General features: G+C 55.8%; 1 protein-coding gene across 1 annotated transcript in view; it reads right to left on the reverse strand.

Annotated features, from left to right (window-relative positions):
* Nucleotides 1-707: 707 nt before the first annotated feature.
* Nucleotides 708-20,557, reverse strand: part of LOC101748706 (ATP-dependent DNA helicase Q4-like) — a 32,380-nt gene continuing 12,530 nt past the window's right edge. The window contains exons 14-23 of the mRNA XM_040696018.2: nucleotides 19,702-19,846; nucleotides 17,877-18,157; nucleotides 16,065-16,202; nucleotides 15,288-15,525; nucleotides 11,614-11,743; nucleotides 8,308-8,483; nucleotides 6,989-7,160; nucleotides 5,022-5,184; nucleotides 987-1,131; nucleotides 708-715 (exon numbers count right to left, since the gene is read on the reverse strand). Of these exons, the coding sequence (XP_040551952.1) occupies nucleotides 708-715; nucleotides 987-1,131; nucleotides 5,022-5,184; nucleotides 6,989-7,160; nucleotides 8,308-8,483; nucleotides 11,614-11,743; nucleotides 15,288-15,525; nucleotides 16,065-16,202; nucleotides 17,877-18,157; nucleotides 19,702-19,846 (1,596 nt within the window). The remainder of the gene's footprint in view (nucleotides 716-986; nucleotides 1,132-5,021; nucleotides 5,185-6,988; nucleotides 7,161-8,307; nucleotides 8,484-11,613; nucleotides 11,744-15,287; nucleotides 15,526-16,064; nucleotides 16,203-17,876; nucleotides 18,158-19,701; nucleotides 19,847-20,557) is intronic.

Below are 20,557 nucleotides of genomic sequence, written 5' to 3' on the forward strand. Positions count from 1 at the left end.
GGGGCCTATGGGGCTTACGGGGCTTTTGGGGTGGTTTTGGTGTGGTTTTGGGGTCCTTTTGGGGTGGTTTTGGGGTGTTTTTGGGGAGCTATGGGGCTTTTGGGGTTGATTTGGTGTGGTTTTGGGGTGGTTTTGGGGGCCTATGGGGCTTTTGGGGTTGATTTGAGGTGGTTTTTGGGGGCATTTTGGGGTGGTTTTGAGGTGGTTATGGGGTAGTTTTGGGGTGGTTATGGGGGCCTATGGAGCTTATGGGGCTTTTGGGATGGTTATGGGGTGGTTTTGGGGTCATTTGGGGGTCATTTTGGGGTGGTTATGGGGGCCTATGGGGCTTACGGGGCTTTTAGGGTGGTTATGGGATGGTTTTGGGGTCATTTTGGGGTGTTTATGGGGTCAATTTGGGGTCATTTTGGGGTGGTTATGGGGGACTATGGGGCTTACGGGGCTTTTGGGGTAGTTATGAGGTGGTTCTGGGGTCATTTTGGGGTGGTTTGGGGTGGTTTTGGGGCCATTTTGGGGTGGTTATGGGGGCCTATGGGGGTTTATTTGGCTTTTGGGGTAGTTATGGGGTGGTTTTGGGGTCATTTTGGGGTGGTTATGGGGTCGATTTGGGGTCATTTTGGCGTGGTTATGGGGGATTATGGGGCTTACGGGGCTTTTGGGGTGGTTTTGGGGTTGATTTGGGGTCATTTTGGGGTGGTTATGGGGGCCTATGGGGCTTTTGGGGTGGTTACGGGGTGGTTACGGTGTCATTTTCGGGTGTTTTTGGGGTGGTTATGGGGGCCTATGGGGCTTATGGGGCTTTTGGGGTGGTTATGGGGTAGTTACGGTGTCATTTTGGGGTGTTTTTGGGGTGGTTATGTGGTCGATTTGGTGTGGCTTTTCGGGTGGTTTTGGGGTCATTTTGGGGTGGTTTTGGGGTCGAAATGGGGTGGTTTTGGGGTCGAAATGGGGGTCTATGGGGTTTACGGGGCTTTCGGGGTGATTACGGGGTGGTTTGGGGGTTCTTTTGGGGTGGTTTTGGGGCGGCCCCCTACCGATGCCGTGGAAGATGCGGGCGATCGCCCGCGGGGTGAAGGCGTCGTCGGGGCGCGCAGAGAGGAAACGGCGCAGAGCGGAGCGCAGCTGCAGAGCCTGCGGGGAGTGGGAGGAAATGGGGGGACTGGGAGGACTGGGAGGCACTGGGAGGAACTGGGAGGCACTGGGACTGCTTACTGGGATGGACTGGGAGGCACCGCGATGGATTGGGATGGACTGGGAGGCATTGGGAGGGACTGGGAGGCATTGGGAGGGACTGGGACGGACTGGGAAGGAACTGGGAGGGACTGGGACTGCTTAATGGGAGGGACTGGGAGGCACTGGGAGGGACTGGGATGGAGTGGGACTGCTTACTGGGATGGACTGGGAGGGACTGGGACTGCTTACTGGGATGGACTGGGAGGGACTGGGATGGATTGGGAGGGACTGGGACTGCTTACTGGGATGGACTGGGAGGGACTGGGATGCATTGGGAGGGACTGGGACTGCTTAATGGGAGGGACTGGGATGGACTGGGAGGGACTGGGACTGCTTACTGGGATGGACTGGGAGGGACTGGGATGGATTGGGATGGACTGGGACTGCTTACTGGGATGGACTAGGAGGGACTGGGATGGAGTGGGACTGCTTACTGGGATGGACTGGGATGAACTGGGAGGGACTGGGAGGGACTGGGACTGCTTACTGGGATGGACTGGTATGGACTGGGAGGGACTGGGACTGCTTACTGGGATGGACTGGTATGGACTGGGAGGGACTGGGATGGATTGGGAGGGACTGGGACTGCTTACTGGGAGGGACTGGGATGGATTGGGAGGGACTGGGACTGCTTACTGGGATGGACTGGGAGGGACTGGGATGCATTGGGAGGGACTGGGACTGCTTAATGGGAGGGACTGGGATGGACTGGGAGGGACTGGGACTGCTTACTGGGATGGACTGGGAGGGACTGGGATGGATTGGGATGGACTGGGACTGCTTACTGGGATGGACTAGGAGGGACTGGGATGGAGTGGGACTGCTTACTGGGATGGACTGGGATGAACTGGGAGGGACTGGGAGGGACTGGGACTGCTTACTGGGATGGACTGGTATGGACTGGGAGGGACTGGGACTGCTTACTGGGATGGACTGGTATGGACTGGGAGGGACTGGGATGGATTGGGAGGGACTGGGACTGCTTACTGGGAGGGACTGGGATGGATTGGGAGGGACTGGGACTGCTTACTGGGATGGACTGGGAGGGACTGGGATGCATTGGGAGGGACTGGGACTGCTTAATGGGAGGGACTGGGATGGACTGGGAGGGACTGGGACTGCTTACTGGGATGGACTGGGAGGGACTGGGATGGATTGGGATGGACTGGGACTGCTTACTGGGATGGACTAGGAGGGACTGGGATGGAGTGGGACTGCTTACTGGGATGGACTGGGATGAACTGGGAGGGACTGGGAGGGACTGGGACTGCTTACTGGGATGGACTGGTATGGACTGGGAGGGACTGGGACTGCTTACTGGGATGGACTGGTATGGACTGGGAGGGACTGGGATGGATTGGGAGGGACTGGGACTGCTTACTGGGAGGGACTGGGATGGATTGGGAGGGACTGGGATGGACTGGGAGGGACTGGGACTGCTTACTGGGATGGACTGGGAGAGACTGGGACTGCTTACTGGGATGGATTGGGATGGACTGGGACTGCTTACTGGGATGGACTGGGAGAGACTGGGATGGATTGGGATGGACTGGGATAGACTGGGAGAGACTGGGAGAGACTAGGACTGCTTACTGGGATGGACTGGGAGGGACTGGGATGGATTGGGAGGGACTGGGACTGCTTACTGGGATGGACTGGGAGGGACTGGGATGGACTGGGACTGCTTACTGGGATGGACTAGGAGGGACTGGGATGGAGTGGGACTGCTTACTGGGATGGACTGGGATGAAGTGGGAGGGACTGGGACTGCTTACTGGGATGGACTGGTATGGACTGGGAGGGACTGGGACTGCTTACTGGGATGGACTGGTATGGACTGGGAGGGACTGGGATGGATTGGGAGGGACTGGGATGGACTGGGAGGGACTGGGACTGCTTACTGGGAGGGACTGGGATGGATTGGGAGGGACTGGGACTGCTTACTGGGATGGACTGGAAGAGACTGGGACTGCTTACTGGGATGGATTGGGATGGACTGGGACTGCTTACTGGGATGGACTGGGAGGGACTAGGACTGCTTACTGGGATGGACTGGGATGGACTGGGAGGGACTGGGACTGCTTACTGGGATGGACTGGGAGAGACTGGGACTGCTTACTGGGATGGATTGGGATGGACTGGGAGGGACTGGGACTGCTTACTGGGATGGACTGGGATGGACTGGGAGGGACTGGGACTGCTTACTGGGATGGACTGGTATGGACTGGGACTGCTTACTGGGATGGACTGGGAGGGACTGGGACTGCTTACTGGGATGGACTGGGAGGGACTGGGACTGCTTACTGGGATGGACTGGGATGGACTGGGAGGGACTGGGACTGCTTACTGGGATGGACTGGGAGGGACTGGGACTGCTTATTGGGATGGACTGGGAGGCACTGGGACTGCTTACTGGGATGGACTGGGAGGGACTGGGACTGCTTACTGGGATGGACTGGGAGGCACTGGGACTGCTTACTGGGATGGACTGGGAGGGACTGGGGCAGACTGGGCTGGACTGGGATGGACCAGGATTGGTCAGGGCTGGCTGGGATGTACTGGGATGAACTGGGCTGGACTGGGGCAGACTGGGACGGACTGGGATGGACTGGGGCAAACTGGGATGGACTGGGATGAACTGGGCTGCACTGGGGCAGACTGGGACGGACTGGGATGGACTGGGGCAAACTGGGATGGACTGGGATGAACTGGGCTGCACTGGGGCAGACTGGGACGGACTGGGGCAAACTGGGATGGACTGGGATGAACTAGGCTGGACTGGGGCAGACTGGGATGGACTGGGATGAACTGGGATGGATTGGGGCAGACTGGGCTGGACTGGGATGGACTGGAGCTGACTGCGATTGGTCAGGGCTGGCTGGGATGTACTGGGATGAACTGGGCTGGACTGTGGGGCAGACTGGGATGGACTGGGATGAACTGGGCTGGACTGGGGCAGACTGGGCTGAACTGGGCTGGACTGGAGCTGACTGGGATGGACTGGGATTGGTCAGGGCTGGCTGGGATGTACTGGGATGAACTGGGCTGGACTGTGGGGCAGACTGGGATGTACTGGGATGAACTGGGCTGGACTGTGGGGCAGACTGGGATGGACTGGGCTGGACTGGGGCAGACTGGGATGGACTAGGATGAACTGGGCTGGACTGGGGCAGACTGGGATGGATTGGGATGAACTGGGATGGATTGGGGCAGACTGGGCTGGACTGGGATGGACTGGAGCTGACTGCGATTGGTCAGGGCTGGCTGGGATGTACTGGGATGAACTGGGCTGGACTGTGGGGCAGACTGGGATGTACTGGGATGAACTGGGATGGACTGGGGCAGACTGGGCTGAACTGGGCTGGACTGGAGCTGACTGGGATGGACTGGGATTGGTCAGGGCTGGCTGGGATGTACTGGGATGAACTGGGCTGGACTGTGGGGCAGACTGGGATGTACTGGGATGAACTGGGCTGGACTGTGGGGCAGACTGGGATGGACTGGGCTGGACTGGGGCAGACTGGGATGGACTAGGATGAACTGGGCTGGACTGGGGCAGACTGGGATGGACTGGGATGAACTGGGATGGATTGGGGCAGACTGGGCTGGACTGGGATGGACTGGAGCTGTCTGCGATTGGTCAGGGCTGGCTGGGATGTACTGGGATGAACTGGGCTGGACTGTGGGGCAGACTGGGATGGACTGGGATGAACTGGGATGGACTGGGGCAATCTGGGCTGGACTGGGATGAACTGGGATGCCCAGAACTGAGGGCAGGCGATGCTCACCTCAGCAGTACTGAGGCCTTCATCCTCCTCCTCCTCCTCCTCCTCCCCCCCTTTGGGGCCGTGGGGGTCCCTCTGGAAGTATTCCCTCAGCAGAGCCTTCAGCCGCCCACTGCGCTCCTCCTCCTCCTCGCGGGGCTGTGGGTCGCCCCCCTGGAAGGCAACGCTGCGCCCCACGGCGGCACCTCAGCCCCATAGAGACCCCATAGGGATGGGGGGGAGCCATAAATGGGGGGGCGTCGGGGAAACCCCATGGGAGGGGTTGGGAACCCAATGGGGAAGGATGGGAACCCCAATGGGGAAACCCCAATAGGAGGGGTTGGGAACCCCAAATGGGGAAGGATGGGAACCCCAAATGGGGAAACCCCAATAGGAGGGGTTGGGAACCCCAAATGGGGGATGATGGGAACCCCAGATGGGGAAACCCCAATGGGAGGGGTTGGGAACCCAATGGGGGATGATGGGAACCCCAAATGGGGAAGGATGGGAACCCCACATGGGGAAACCCCAATAGGAGGGGTTGGGAATCCAATGGGGGATGGTGGGAACCCCAATGGGGAAGGATGGGAACCCCAAATGGGGAAACCCCAATGGGAGGGGTTGGGAACCAAATGGGGAAGGATGGGAACCCAATGGGAAAGGATGGGAACCCCAATGGGGGATGATGGGAACCCCAATGGGGAAGGATGGGAACCCCAAATGGGGAAACCCCAATAGGAGGGGTTTGGAACCCCAAATGGGGGATGATGGGAACCCAATGGGAAAGGATGGGAACCCCAAATGGGGGATGATGTGACCCCAAATGGGGAAACCCCAATGGGAGGGGTTGGGAATCCAATGGGGGATGGTGGGAACCCCAATGGGGAAGGATGGAAACCCCAAATGGGGGAAATGGGGAACCCCAAATGGGGAAACCCCAATGGGAGGGGTTGGGAACCAAATGGGGAAGGATGGGAACCCAATGGGAAAGGATGGGAACCCCAATGGGGAAGGATGGGAACCCCAAATGGGGAAACCCCAATAGGAGGGGTTGGGAACCCCAAATGGGGGATGATGGGAACCCAATGGGGAAGGATGGGAACCCCACATGGGGAAACCCCAATGGGAGGGGTTGGGAATCCAATGGGGGATGGTGGGAACCCCAATGGGGAAGGATGGGAACCCCAATGGGGGATGTCGGGAAGCCAATGGAGAAGGATGGGAACCTCAAAATGTGGGAAATGGGGAACCCCAAATGGGGAAACCCCAATGGGATGGGTTGGGAACCAAATGGGGAAGGATGGGAACCCCAATGGGGGATATTGGGAAACCCAAATGGGGAAACCCCAATGGGGGATGTCGGGAAGCCAATGGGGGATATTGGGAAACCCAAATGGGGAAACCCCAATGGGGGATGTCGGGAAGCCAATGGGGAAGGATGGGAACCCCAAAATGGGGGAAATGGGGAACCCCAAATGGGGAAACCCCAATGGGAGGGATTGGGAACCCAATGGGGAAGGATGGGAACCCCAAATGGGGAAACCCCAATGGGAGGGGTTGGGAATCCAATGGGGAAGGATGGGAACCCCAATGGGGGATGATGGGAACCCCAATGGGGGATGATGGGAACCTCGAAATGGGTACATTAGGAACCCCAATGGGGAACAATGGGAACCCCAAAATGGGGGACATGGGGAACCCCAATGGGGGACGCTGGGAACCCCAATGGGGGACCCCAAAATGGGGGACACTGGGAACCCCAATGGGGGACCCCAAAATGGGGGAGATGGGGAACTCCAATGGGGAACAATGGGAACCCCAAAATGGGGGACACGGGGAACCCCAAAAGGGGGACAGTTGGAACCCCAAAAGGGGGACAGTGGGAACCCCAATGAGTAATCCCAAACGGGGTACACGGGGAACCCCAATAGGGAATGATGGGAACCCCAAAAGGGGGACGTCGGGACCCCGCTTTGTTCCGCCATGCTGACCTGCGGAAGGCTCTCCTGCAGGCGTTGAGCTGCCGCAGCGCCCCCTGCTGGCGCTCCTCCACGCGGCGCTGCAGGAAGTGGCACACGGCGTCCATCTCGCAGTGCCTCAGATCCCCGAAGGAGCGCAGGTGGAAGCACAGCTCCGAGAACTGCACCGTCACGGAGCTGCGGGCTGAGGGGGGGCGGAGGGGGCGCCCACGGGGGGCACCCAATGCTGTCACCCATGGGGGTCACCCATTTGGGTCACCCAATGGAGTCACCCATTTGGGTCACCCAATGGAGTCACCCATGAGGGTCACCCAATGGAGTTACCCAATGGAGTCACCCATTTGGGTCACCCAATGGTATCATCCAATGGAGTCACCCAATGCTGTCACCCAATGCCATCACCCATTTGGGTCACCCAATGGGGTCATCCAATGCTGTCACCCATTTGGGTGACCCAGTGGAGTCACCCCTGAGGGTCACCCAATGGGGTCACCCAATGCCATCACCCATTTGGGTCACCCAATGGTATCATCCAATGGAGTCACCCAATGCCAACACCCATTTGGGTCACCCAATGGGGTCACCCAATGCTGTCACCCATTTGGGTGACCCAATGGAATCACCCATGGGGGTCACCCAATGGTATCACCCAATGCCGGCACCCAATGCTGTCACCCAATGGAGTCATCCAATGGTGTCACCCATTTGGGTCACCCAACACTGTCACCCAATGCTGTCACCCATTTGCGTCACCCAATGGAGTCACCCATTTGGATCACCCAATGGGGGTCACCCAATGGGGGTCACTAAATGGAGTCACCCAATGCTGTCACCCAATGGGGTCACACAATGCCATCACCCAAGGCCATCACCCAAAGGTGTCACCCATTTGGGTCACCCAATGGAGTCACACATTTGGGTCACCCAATGGGGGTCACCCAAAGGCGTCACCCATGGGGGTCACCCAATAGTATCACCCATTTGGGTTACCCAATGGAGTCACCCATTGCTGTCACCCAATGGTGCCACCCATTTGGGTCACCCAATGGAGTCACCCATTGCTGTCACCCAATGGTGCCACCCACTTGGGTCACCCAATGGAGTCACCCAATGGTGTCCCCCATTTGGGTCACCCAACGTGTCACCCAACTATGTTACACAATGCTGTCACCCATTTGGGTCACCCAATGGAGTCACCCAATGGCGTCACCCAACGCTGTCACTCAGTAGTGTCACGCAATGCTGCCACCCAATGCTGTCACCCATTTGGGTCACCCAATGCTGCCACCCAACGCTGTCACCCAATGGTGTCCCCCACCGCTGTGACCCACCGGCCGTCCCACTGCGTGGCTCCCACTGCAGCTGCCTCAGAGCTCGTTTGACCAACGGGAGCTCCCAGCCCATGGAGTCGCTGAGGGAGACGACGTCGAACTGCAGGGCTGAGGAGTCGCGGGGGGGTCCCCCTGAGAGGTGGCTGCGGGCCAAAGCCACGGCCAGGGGGGGGCAGCTGGAAAGGGGGGAGGACAGGGAGGGGGGTCAGAATAGCCAAAATGGGATCAGAAGCACCAAAATGGGATCAGAACGTGTCCAAAATGGGATCTGAAGCACCAAAATGGGATCAGAACGTGTCCAAATTGGGATCTGAAGCACCAAAATGGGATCAGAACGTGTCCAAAATGGGATCTGAAGCACCAAAATGGGATCAGAACGTGTCCAAAATGGGATCTGAAGCTTCAAAATGGGATCAGAATGTGCCCAAAATGGGATCTGAAGCACCAAAATGGGATCAGAACGTGTCCAAAATGGGATCTGAAGCACCAAAAAGGGATCAGAACGTGTCCAAAATGGGATCTGAAGCACCAAAAAGGGATCAGAACGTGTCCAAAATGGGATCTGAAGCACCAAAATGGGATCAGAACGTGTCCAAAACGGGATCTGAAGCACCAAAATGGGATCAGAACGTGTCCAAAATGGGATCTAAAGCATCAAAATGGGATCAGAACGTGTCCAAAATGGGATCTGAAGCACCAAAAAGGGATCAGAACGTGTCCAAAATGGGATCTGAAGCACCAAAAAGGGATCAGAACGTGTCCAAAACAGGATCTGAAGCACCAAAATGGGATCAGAACGTGTCCAAAACGGGATCTGAAGCACCAAAATGGGATCAGAACGCCCCAAAATGGGATCTGAAGCACCAAAATGGGATCAGAACGCCCCAAAATGGGATCTGAAGCACCAAAATGGGATCAGAACGTGTCCAAAATGGGATCTGAAGCACCAAAATGGGATCAGAACGTGTCCAAAATGGGATCTAAAGCACCAAAATGGGATCAGAACGTGTCCAAAATGGGATCTAAAGCACCAAAATGGGATCAAAACGGGTCCAAAATGGGATCTGAAGCACCAAAATGGGATCAGAACGTGTCCAAAATGGGATCTGAAGCACCAAAATGGGATCAGAACGTGTCCAAAATGGGATCTGAAGCACCAAAATGGGATCAGAACGTGTCCAAAATGGGATCTGAAGCACCAAAATGGGATCAGAACGTGTCCAAATTGGGATCTGAAGCACCAAAAAGGGATCAGAACGTGTCCAAATTGGGATCTGAAGCACCAAAATGGGATCAGAACGTGTCCAAAATGGGATCTGAAGCACCAAAATGGGATCAGAACGTGCCCAAAATGGGATCAGAACGTGTCCAAAATGGGATCAGAACGTGTCCAAAATGGGATCTGAAGCACCAAAATGGGATCAGAACGTGTCCAAAATGGGATCAGAACATGTTCAAAATGGGATCTGAAGCACCAAAATGGGATCAGAACGTGTCCAAAATGGGATCAGAAGCACCAAAATGGGATCTGAAGCACCAAAATGGGATCAGAACCTGTCCAAAATGGGATCTGACGCTTCAAAATGGGATCAGAACGTGTCCAAAATGGGATCAGAACATGTTCAAAATGGGATCTGAAGCACCAAAATGGGATCAGAACGTGTCCAAAATGGGATCTGAAGCACCAAAATGGGATCAGAACGTGTCCAAAATGGGATCTGACGCTTCAAAATGGGATCAGAACGTGTCCAAAATGGGATCTGAAGCACCAAAATGGGATCAGAACGTGTCCAAATTGGGATCTGAAGCACCAAAATGGGATCAGAACGTGCCCAAAATGGGATCTGAAGCACCAAAATGGGATCAGAACGTGTCCAAAATGGGATCTGAAGCACCAAAATGGGATCAGAACGTGTCCAAAATGGGATCTGAAGCAGCAAAATGGGATCAGAATGTGCCCAAAATGGGATCTGAAGCACCAAAATTGGATCTAAACCATCAAAAATTGGATCAGAAGCACCAAAATGGGATCAGAAGCACCAAAGTGGGATATGAAACACCAAAGTGGGATCTGAAGCACCAAAATGGGATCAGAAACCTCCAAAATGGGCAAAGAACCCCCCAAAATGGGATCAGAACAAAAAACGGGATCAGAAAAACCCCATATGGGATCAGAAACCCCAAAACGGGATCACAGACCCCCAAAATGGGATCAGAAGCACCAAAAATAGGATCAGAACTCCCCAAAATGGGACCAGAACCCACCAGAATATGCTCAGAACCCCCAGAATGGGATCAGTTTTGTCCCCACTGCCACCATTCTGTCCCCAATGCCCCCATTTTGTCCCCAATGCCCCCATTCTGTCCCCAATGCCACCATCTTGTCCCCAGTGCCACTATTCGGTCCCCACTGCCCACAGCTCTGTCCCCAATGCTTCCATTTTGTCCCCAAGGCCACCATTCTGTCCCCAAGGCCCACAGCTCTGTCCCCAGTGCCACCATTGTCCCCAGTACCACCATTCTGTCCCCACTGCCCACAGCTCCCTCCCCAATGCCCCCATTTTGTCCCCAATGCCCCCATTTTGTCCCCAATGCCCCCATCTTGTCCCCAGTGCCACTATTCGGTCCCCACTGCCCACAGCTCTGTCCCCAGTGCCACCATTTGTCCTCAATGCCCACAGCTCCGTTCCCAAGACCGCCATTTTGTCCCCAATGCTGCCATTCTGTCCCCAATGCCATCATTTTGTCCCCAATGCCCACGGCTCGGTCCCCAATGCCACCATTTTGTCTCCAACACCGCCATTTTGTCCCCAATGCCCACAGCTCCATCCCCAACGCCGCCATTTTGTCCCCAATGCCCACAGCTCTGTCCCCAATGCTACTATTGTCCCCAATGCCACCATCTTGTCCCCAGCGCCCACAGGTCTGTCCCCAGTGCCACCATTCTGTCCCCAACGCCACCGTTCTGTCCCTAGTGCCCACAGCTCCGTTCCCAATGCCCCCATTTTGTCCCCAACGCTGCCATTTTGTCCCCAGTGCCCACAGGTCTGTCCCCAATGCCACCATTTGTCCCCAATGCCCACAGCTCTGTCCCCAATGCCCCCATTTTGTCCCCAATGCCATCACTTCACTCCCACTGCCCACACCTCTGTCCCCAACGCCACCATTTGTCCCCAATGCCACCATTCTGTCCTCAATGCCACCACCTCCATCCCAATGCCACCATTCTGTCCCCAGTGCCACCCCCTGTCCCCATTTCCCCCCCCTCCACCCCACTGCTCCCCCATCCCCCCTACCCTGTCCCACCTCCGGGCGGCAGCGCGGAGCTGTCGGGGTCCCCCATAGCAGTGCACGGTGCAGACAGAGTAGGTATGGGGCAGCAGCTCTACCCAACGCCGGGGGTGCAGCTCCAGGTAGCACAGCAGGGTCTCGATGGCTGCGGGGGGTGTGGGAGGGCTGAGCGGTGCCGATCCCAAACCCAAATCCACTTCTGGGATACCCCGATCCCATTCCCATAGAGGGATGTCCCAATGCCATTCCCAGTTCCCATTCAGGACCTCCCGATCCCACCCCCAGCTCCTGTTGGGAAACCCCGATCCCATTCCCACCTCCCTTTCAGGACCTCCCGATCCCACCCCCAGCTCCTGTTGGGAAACCCCGATCCCATTCCCACCTCCCTTTCAGGACCTGCGGACCCCATACCCAGCTCCCATTGGAATATCACATTCCCATCCCCATAGAGGGACACCCCAATCCCATTCCCAGTTCCCATTCAGGACCTCCTGACCCCATACCCAGTTCCCTTTGGGACATCCCGATCCCATTCCCAGCTGCCTTTCAGGACCTCTCGACCCCATACCCAGCTCCCTTTGGGATACCCCGAACTCACCCCCAGCTCCCATTAGGATACCCTGATCCCATTCCCAGTTCCCTTTCAGGACCTCCCAACCCCTTACCCAGCTCCCTTTGAGATAATCCGATCCCATTCCCAGCTCCATTTGGGATACCCCAATCCCGTACCCAGCTCCCTTTGGGATTCCCTGATCCCACCCCCAACTCCCATTGGGATACCCCGATCCCATTCCCACCTCCCTTTCAGGACCTCCCGACCCCATACCCAGCTCCCATTGGGATATCCCATTCCCATAGAGGGATGTCCCAGTCCCATTCCCAGTTCCCATTCAGGACCTCCTGACCCCATACCCAGTTCCCTTTGGGATATCCTGATCCAACTCCCAGTCCCATTCCCATTTCCCTTCCAGGACCTCACAACCCCATTCCCATTTCCCTTCCAGGACCTTCCCTTCCCATTCCCATTTCCCTTCCAGTCCCCGGCAGTCCCATTTCCAGTTTCCTTTCAGTACCTTCCCATGCCATTCCCATTTCTCTTCCAGGCCCTTCCCATCCTATTCCCAATTCCCTTTCAGGACCTTCCCATCCCATTCCCATTTCCCTTCCAAGACCTTCCCATCTCAATCCCAGTTTCCTTTCAGGACCTTCCCATCCCATTCCCCTTTCAGTACCCTCCCATGCCATTCCCATTTCCCTTCCAGGACCTCCGGATCCCATTCCCATTTCCCTTCCAAGACCTTCCCATCCCATTCCCAGTTCCCTTTCAGGACCTTCCCAACTCCTTTCCCTTTCAGTACCTTCTCATGCCATTCCCAGTTCCCTTCCAGGACCTTCCTATCCCATTGCCAATTCCCTTTCATGACCTTCCCTTCTGTAAGAGACTATTCTTTTATATCATTGACTCAAAGTTTGCTGAGGAACAAGTCCAGGCAAGTCCGGGGCAAAGGCAGAGAAATCTTTTGTCTTGAGGACACTGATGGACAGGTCCTGGCTAAGGATTGTGAAATCCTCTAAGGAGCACAGATGGACAAGGCCAGGGGCATCGAGAGAGAGATAAGCTGCCGCTAATGGCCGGGAAGCGGTCTTTTTGTGTGGACTTATCTCAAGGAAAATGGCCATCTCAGGAGGTATGCACAGGACTCTTGCTCAAGCACCCAGGAATGTCACGTAGGCAGCAGAAAATGGAGAATAAAAGAGGGTCCAATAACCACAACGGGGGAAGCTGATCCTTCACCACAACCACGGCAACGGGAGAGGCTTATCTCTCACCACGACAGACTTGAGGGGTTCTCTGCCAACTGATCTCTCACCGCAACGGGTAGACGGATCTCTACGTGGAGACTGATCTCTCACCACGACACGAGCTTCCTGCCTTCCGATCCTCCTCTACGGACCGTTTGCTGACGGACTTCCCTGGGCCTGCTACCTGAGACCTGCTGCTTCCTCCCTGACCTGCATCCTCTCGCTGCCCCAGACCGGCCTCGCTGCTCCTGCCCTTCGGCCTCGGACCGTCGGAACGTCGTGCAACGGGACTGCTGCCGGATCCTGGTGGTGACTATCCCCGCTTTACGCAATTCTTGCCTCTTTCTATCTTTTCTATCGCTCGCCTTCCCTTCCCCATCACCCCAATCCTTAATAGCGTCCGTCCTCCCCTTTCCCCATCTCTCTTATTAACATTTATAATAAACTGGTCGGACCAACATTTGAACCGCTGTTTCTTAATCTCACGCCGGGCATACATATTTCAAAGAACCTCCTCTCCCTCCTATAAATTGGAGCGAGACACCTTCCCGTTCCCGTTTCCCTTCCAGGATCTCAGAACCACATTCCCAGTTCCCTTCCAGGACCTTCCCTTCCCATTCCTGTTTCCCTTCCAGGCCCTTCACATCCCATTTCCATTTCCCTTCCAGGACCTTCCCATCCCAATCCCGTTTCCCTTCCAGGACCTTCCCAACCCATTCCCAATTCCCTTTCATGACCTTCCCTTCCCATTCCCATTTCCCTTCCAGGACCCTCAGTCCCATTTCCAGTTTCCTTTCAGGACCTTCCCATCCCATTTCCCTTCCAGGACCTTCCCATGCCATTCCCATTTCCCTTCCAGGACCTTCCCATCCCATTCCCCTTTCAGTACCCTCCCATGCCATTCCCATTTCCCTTCCAGGACCTCCGGATCCCATTCCCATTTCCCTTCCAAGACCTTCCCATCCCATTCCCAGTTCCCTTTCAGGACCTTCCCAACCCCTTTCCCTTTCAGTACCTTCTCATGCCATTCCCAGTTCCCTTCCAGGACCTTCCCTTCCCATTCCTGTTTCCCTTCCAGGCCCTTCACATCCCATTTCCATTTCCCTTCCAGGACCTTCCCATCCCAATCCCGTTTCCCTTCCAGGACCTTCCCAACCCATTCCCAATTCCCTTTCATGACCTTCCCTTCCCATTCCCATTTCCCTTCCAGGACCCTCAGTCCCATTTCCAGTTTCCTTTCAGGACCTTCCCATCCCATTTCCCTTCCAGGACCTTCCCATGCCATTCCCATTTCCCTTCCAGGACCTTCCCATCCCATTCCCCTTTCAGTACCCTCCCATGCCATTCCCATTTCCCTTCCAGGACCTCCGGATCCCATTCCCATTTCCCTTCCAAGACCTTCCCATCCCATTCCCAGTTCCCTTTCAGGACCTTCCCAACCCCTTTCCCTTTCAGTACCTTCTCATGCCATTCCCAGTTCCCTTCCAGGACCTTCCCTTCCCATTCCTGTTTCCCTTCCAGGCCCTTCACATCCCATTTCCATTTCCCTTCCAGGACCTTCCCATCCCAATCCCGTTTCCCTTCCAGGACCTTCCCAACCCATTCCCAATTCCCTTTCATGACCTTCCCTTCCCATTCCCATTTCCCTTCCAGGACCCTCAGTCCCATTTCCAGTTTCCTTTCAGGACCTTCCCATCCCATTTCCCTTTCAGTACCTTCCCATGCCATTCCCATTTCCCTTCCAGGACCTTCCCATCCCATTTACAGTTCCCTTTCAGGACCTTCCCATCCCATTCCTATTTCAGTACCTTCCCATGCCATTCCCATTTCCCTTCCAGGACCTCCCGATCCCATTCCCATTTCCCTTCCAGGACCTGCCCACTCACCCTCCTCCCTCAGATCCAGGTCCTGCACGGTGCTCTCAATGGGGATGGCGCGCTCATGTTTATAGCAGACCCTCTGTCGCTCCCCGCCCCCTTCTGACGCCATGATGTCATCGTCCTCATCTGATGTCACACCGTCGCTGTTCCCCTCTGACCTCATCACATCATCACCCCCCTCTGATGTCACTCCATCGCCATCCATCCCAATGGCGGCCATCTCTTTGTCGCTCACCTCCATTCCCTACCATGGACAGCGCCACTGAGCCGCAATGCATTATGGGAAGCCCCATTCAAACCTATGGCCACTGAGCCGCAATGCATTATGGGACGGCCCATTGCAACCAATGGCCACTGAGCTGCAATGCATTATGGGATGGCCCACTGCAACCAATGGCCACTGAGCCGCAATGCATTATGGGATGGCCCATTCAAACCCATGGCCATAGGAGGGGGCGATGGTTTATGGGATGGCCAATTCCATCCCATGGCTTTTGGAGGGTGCATGGATTTATGGGATGGCCAATTCCAACCAATGGCCATAGGAGGGCGCACTGGTTTATGGGATGGCCAACTCCATCCCATGGCCTTTGGAGGGGGCAATGGTTTATGGGATGGCCAATTCCAACCTATGGCCATAGGAGGGCACCCAATGGCCAACCCCTGGAGTCACCCCAACTCTCCATCCCACCCCAACCCCAACCCCGATGAGACCACCACAACTGAACCACACCACCATAAACCCAACATTTCCGCCCCCCCTCGGCTGCTCTCCCCACTCACCGCGGTGAGGGCGCGGCGCCGCCGGTGCAGCTCCCGGCATTTGCAGGGTGGGAAGACGGCCTGCACCAATTTCTTGATGGTGAAGAAATCCACGGAGTCGGCGAAGATGTGACGCCGCAGCTCGTACCGATCGGAGCCCTACGGACAGGAGGGGACGGCACCGCGGAGCTTCAGAGGGTCTCCAATGCCTTTTAGGGTTTGCCAAAGAGCTCCCAATGGCTTTTAGGGTTCCTTGGGACACCCCAAAGACCTCCCAACACCTTTTAGGGTTCCATGGGTTACGCCAAAAAGCTCCCAACACCTTTTAGGGTTCCTTGGGTCACATCAAAGAGCTCCCAACACCTTTTAGGGTTCCCAGTATCACCCCAAAGACTTCCCAACACCTTTTAGGGTTCCTTGAGACACCCGAAAGACCTCCCAACACCTTTTAGGGTTCCTTGGGACACCCCAAAGACCTACCAACACCTTTTAGGGTTCCTTGGGTTACGCCAAAGAGCTGCCAACACCTTTTAGGGTTCCTTGGGACACCCCAAAGACCTCCCAACACCTTTATGGTTCCTTGGGTTACGCCATAGAGCTCCCAACACCTTTTAGGGTTCCTTGGGACAACCCAAAGACCTCCCAACACCTTTTAGGGTTCCCAGTGTCACCCCAAAGACCTCCCAACACCTTTTAGGGTTCCTTGTGTCACCCCAAAGACCTCCCATTGCATTTTAGGACTCCTTGTGTCACCTCAAATCGTCCTCAACACCTTTTGGGATTCCTTGTGACACCCCAAAGACGTCCCAAAACCTTTTAGGACTCCTCGTGTCACCCCAAATCATCCTCAACACCTTTTCGGGTTCTCTGTGTCACCCCAAATCATTCACAACACCTTTTAGGGACCTCTGTGTCACCCCAAATCATCCTCAACACATTTTAGGGTTCTCAGAGTCCCCCCAAATAATTCCCAACACCTTTTAGGACTCCCTGTGCCACCCCAAATAATTCCCAACACCCTTTTAGGGTTCTCTGTGTTGCCCTAAATCATTCCCAACTCCTTTTAGGGTTCTCTGTGTCACCCCAAATCATCCTCAGCATATTTTAGGGTTCTTAGTGTCACCCCAAATCATTCCCAACACGTTTTAGGGTTCTTAGTATCACCCCAAATCATTCCCAACACATTTAGGGTTCTCTGTGGCACCCCAAATTATCCTCAATGCCTTTTAGGACTCACCATGTCACCCCAAATCATCTTCAATGCCTTTTTGGGTTCTCTGTGTCATCCCAAATCATTCACAACACCTTTTAGGGACCTCTGTGTCACCCCAAATCATCCTCAACACATTTTAGGGATCTCAGCATCCCCCCAAATAATTCCCAACACCTTTTAGGACTCCCTGTGCCACCCCAAATAATTCCCAACACCCTTTTAGGGTTCTCTGTGTCACCCTAAATCATTCCCAACACCCTTTTAGGGTTCTCTGTGTTGCCCTAAATCATTCCCAACACCCTTTTAGGGTTCTCTGTGCTGCCCTAAATCATTCCCAACTCCTTTTAGGGTTCTCTCTGTCACCCCAAATCATTCCCAACACGTTTAGGACTCCCTGTGTCACCCCAAATCATCCTCAACATATTTTAGCATTCTCAGTGTTACCCCAAGTCATTCCCAACACATTTAGGGTTCTCTGTGTCCCCAAATCATTCCTAACACCTTTTAGGACTCCCTGCATCGCCCCAAATCACCCCCCAACCCCAAACCACCAGATTCAGTGTAACAAAACCCCCAATTTCAGGGCAAATCCCCACCCCGACACCACCCCAACCCCCCACCTCGGGGTCCAGGAAGAGGTGACACCACGCGGGCTCCCCATCCCTCCCGGCGCGGCCGATCTCCTGCACGTAGCTCTCGAAGTTACGGGGCATGTTGTAGTGCAGCACGGCGCGCACGTCCGCCTTGTCCAACCCCATCCCGAATGCCACGGTGGCCACCACCACGCGGAGGCGGCCACGCATGAAGGCGGACTGAACGCGGCGCCGCTCGGCAGCCGTCAGCCCGGCGTGGTACGCGGCCGCGATCTGATCGGGTTGGAGGCGGTGGCTGCTCTTGGATCCTATGAAGGGAAGAAGAAATGCTGATGGCCACTGATGGACTTCTGAGCCAGCAAAGCACGGAACAGAGGCTCACGGTGAACCTCATGGCCAACAATGGCCTTCCTGGCCACCAAAACACAGAACAGAAGCTCACGGTGAACCTCGTGGCCAACAATGGCCTTCTTGGCCACCTGGGTTCACTGTTGGCCTTCTTGGCCAACAAAACACAACAGAGGCACACGTTGAACCTTGTGGACACAGTTGGCCTTCTTGGCCACCTGGGTTTACTGTTGGCCTTCTTGGCCACCAGAGCATAGAACAGAGGCTCACGGTGAACCTCATAGCCACCAATGGCCTTCCTGGCCACCAAAACACAGAACAGAGGCTCACGGTGAACCTCGTGGCCACCGTTGGCCTTCTTGGCCACCAAAATACAGAACAGAGGCTCACGGTGAACCTCGTGGCCACCAATGGCCTTCCTGGCCACCAAAACACAGAACAGAGGCTCACGGTGAACCTCATGGACACTGTTGGCCTTCTTGGCCATCAGGGAACACTGTTGGCCACCAATGCTCTTCTTGAGGACTAGAAAGGGACACTACTGACTAAAAGCAACCCTGTTGGCCACTGTTGGCTTTCTTGGCCAGCAAAACACACAAGAGAGACTCATGGTGAACCTCTTGGCTACCATTGGCATTCTTGGCCATCTAGGCACACTGCTGGCCACCAGTGGGCTTCTTGGCCACCAAAACACACAAGAGAGACTCATGGTGAACCTCTTGGCCACCGTTGTCCTTCTTGGCCAACTAGGCACACTGTTGGCCACCATCGGCCTTCTTGGGGACTGGGAAGGGACACTACTGACTCACAGTGAACCTTCTTGGCCAACATTGGCCTTCTTGGCCACCTGGGTTCACTGTTGACCACAGTTGGCCTTCTTGGCCACCAAAACACACAAGAGAGACATATGGTGAACCTCTTGGCCACCGTTGTCCTTCTTGGCCAACTGGGCACACTGTTGGCCACCATCAGCCTTCTTGGGGACTGGGAAGGGACACTACTGACTCACAGTGAACCTCTTGGCCACCAATGGCCTTCTTGGCCACCAAAACACAAGAGAGAGAGTCAAGGTTAAACTCTTGGCCACCAATGGCCTTCTTGGCCACCAAAGCACACTGCTGGCCACCATTGGCCTTCTTGGGGACTGGAAAGGACACTACTGACTCACACAGCCAACCTCTTGGCCACCATTGTCCTTCTTGGCTACCAGGGAAGACTGATGGCCACTGTTAGCCTTCTTGGTCACCAAAATACACAATAGAGATTCATGGTGAACCTCTTGGCCGCTGTTGGCCTTCTTGTCCACGTGGGCACACTGTTGGCCACCATTGGCCTTTTTGGGGATTGGGAAGGGACACAACTGACTCACAGCCAACCTGTTGGTCACCATTGGCCACCAAAACACACACCACTGACTCACAGTAAACCTCTTGGCCACCAGGGCACACCGTTGGCCTTCCTGGCCACCAGGGCTGTCCGCTGTTGCTCCAGGCACGCTCCATACCTGGCGTGGTGCTGGTGAGCAGCTCATCCTGCAGACAGGTGCGGAGCAGCGCGGCGACGCGGGTCGTGTCCTCCCGGCGCGTGCAGTACACGATGATGGAGCGGAGCGCGACGAAGCGCTCGCTGCGCAGCAGGTTAACGAGAGCCTGCGGGTAACGAGGGCACCGAGGTTAGGAGCTAATTAATAAACCACAACCAAGGAGCCCGAGCTCTGAGCACGGAGCCCCAGGGCTGATCTGTGCGCTCTGGGGATCTCTGCGTGGGATCCAATCACGTGAAGATGGGTCTGTGCCTTCCCACCACACCACAGTGGGATTTCGGAGGGGAAATTTGGGGGATCCACTGTTCTATCAGCACACAGCCCCAGTCCCCACCCCTAATCACTGCTGCAGGGCCCAGTGCTGTCCCCCTCTCACCCCGATCCCTACGCCGGTACCCAGAGATGTCACCGTCCCTACCTGGTCCTCATCCCTCCCCAATCCCCGTACCAATCGCAGATGCATCTCCATCTGTTCCCAATCCCCATCCCGGTGCTCAGATCCATCCTCGTCCCTTCCTGGTTCCGCTGACCACCCCCATCTGGTCCCCATCCTATCCCGACCCCAATCCCCCCATCCCCATGTCTGTCCCCATTCCTATCCACACCCCATCCCAGTCCCTACACGGTCCCTGTCTGCACTCCATTCCTGTCCCTACCCAGTCCCAGTCCCATCCCCACCTCATCCCAGTCCCTATCCCATCCTCATCCCCATCCCAGTTCTCACCCCATCCCAATCCCTATCTCATCCTTGTCCCTGTACCACCCCATCCCAGTCCCTAACCCCATCCCTTTCCCAGTTCACATCCCATCCCAGTCC

This window comes from Gallus gallus, chromosome 2 (assembly GCF_016699485.2).
Source record: "Gallus gallus isolate bGalGal1 chromosome 2, bGalGal1.mat.broiler.GRCg7b, whole genome shotgun sequence".
Classification (NCBI taxonomy): Eukaryota; Metazoa; Chordata; class Aves; order Galliformes; family Phasianidae; genus Gallus; species Gallus gallus.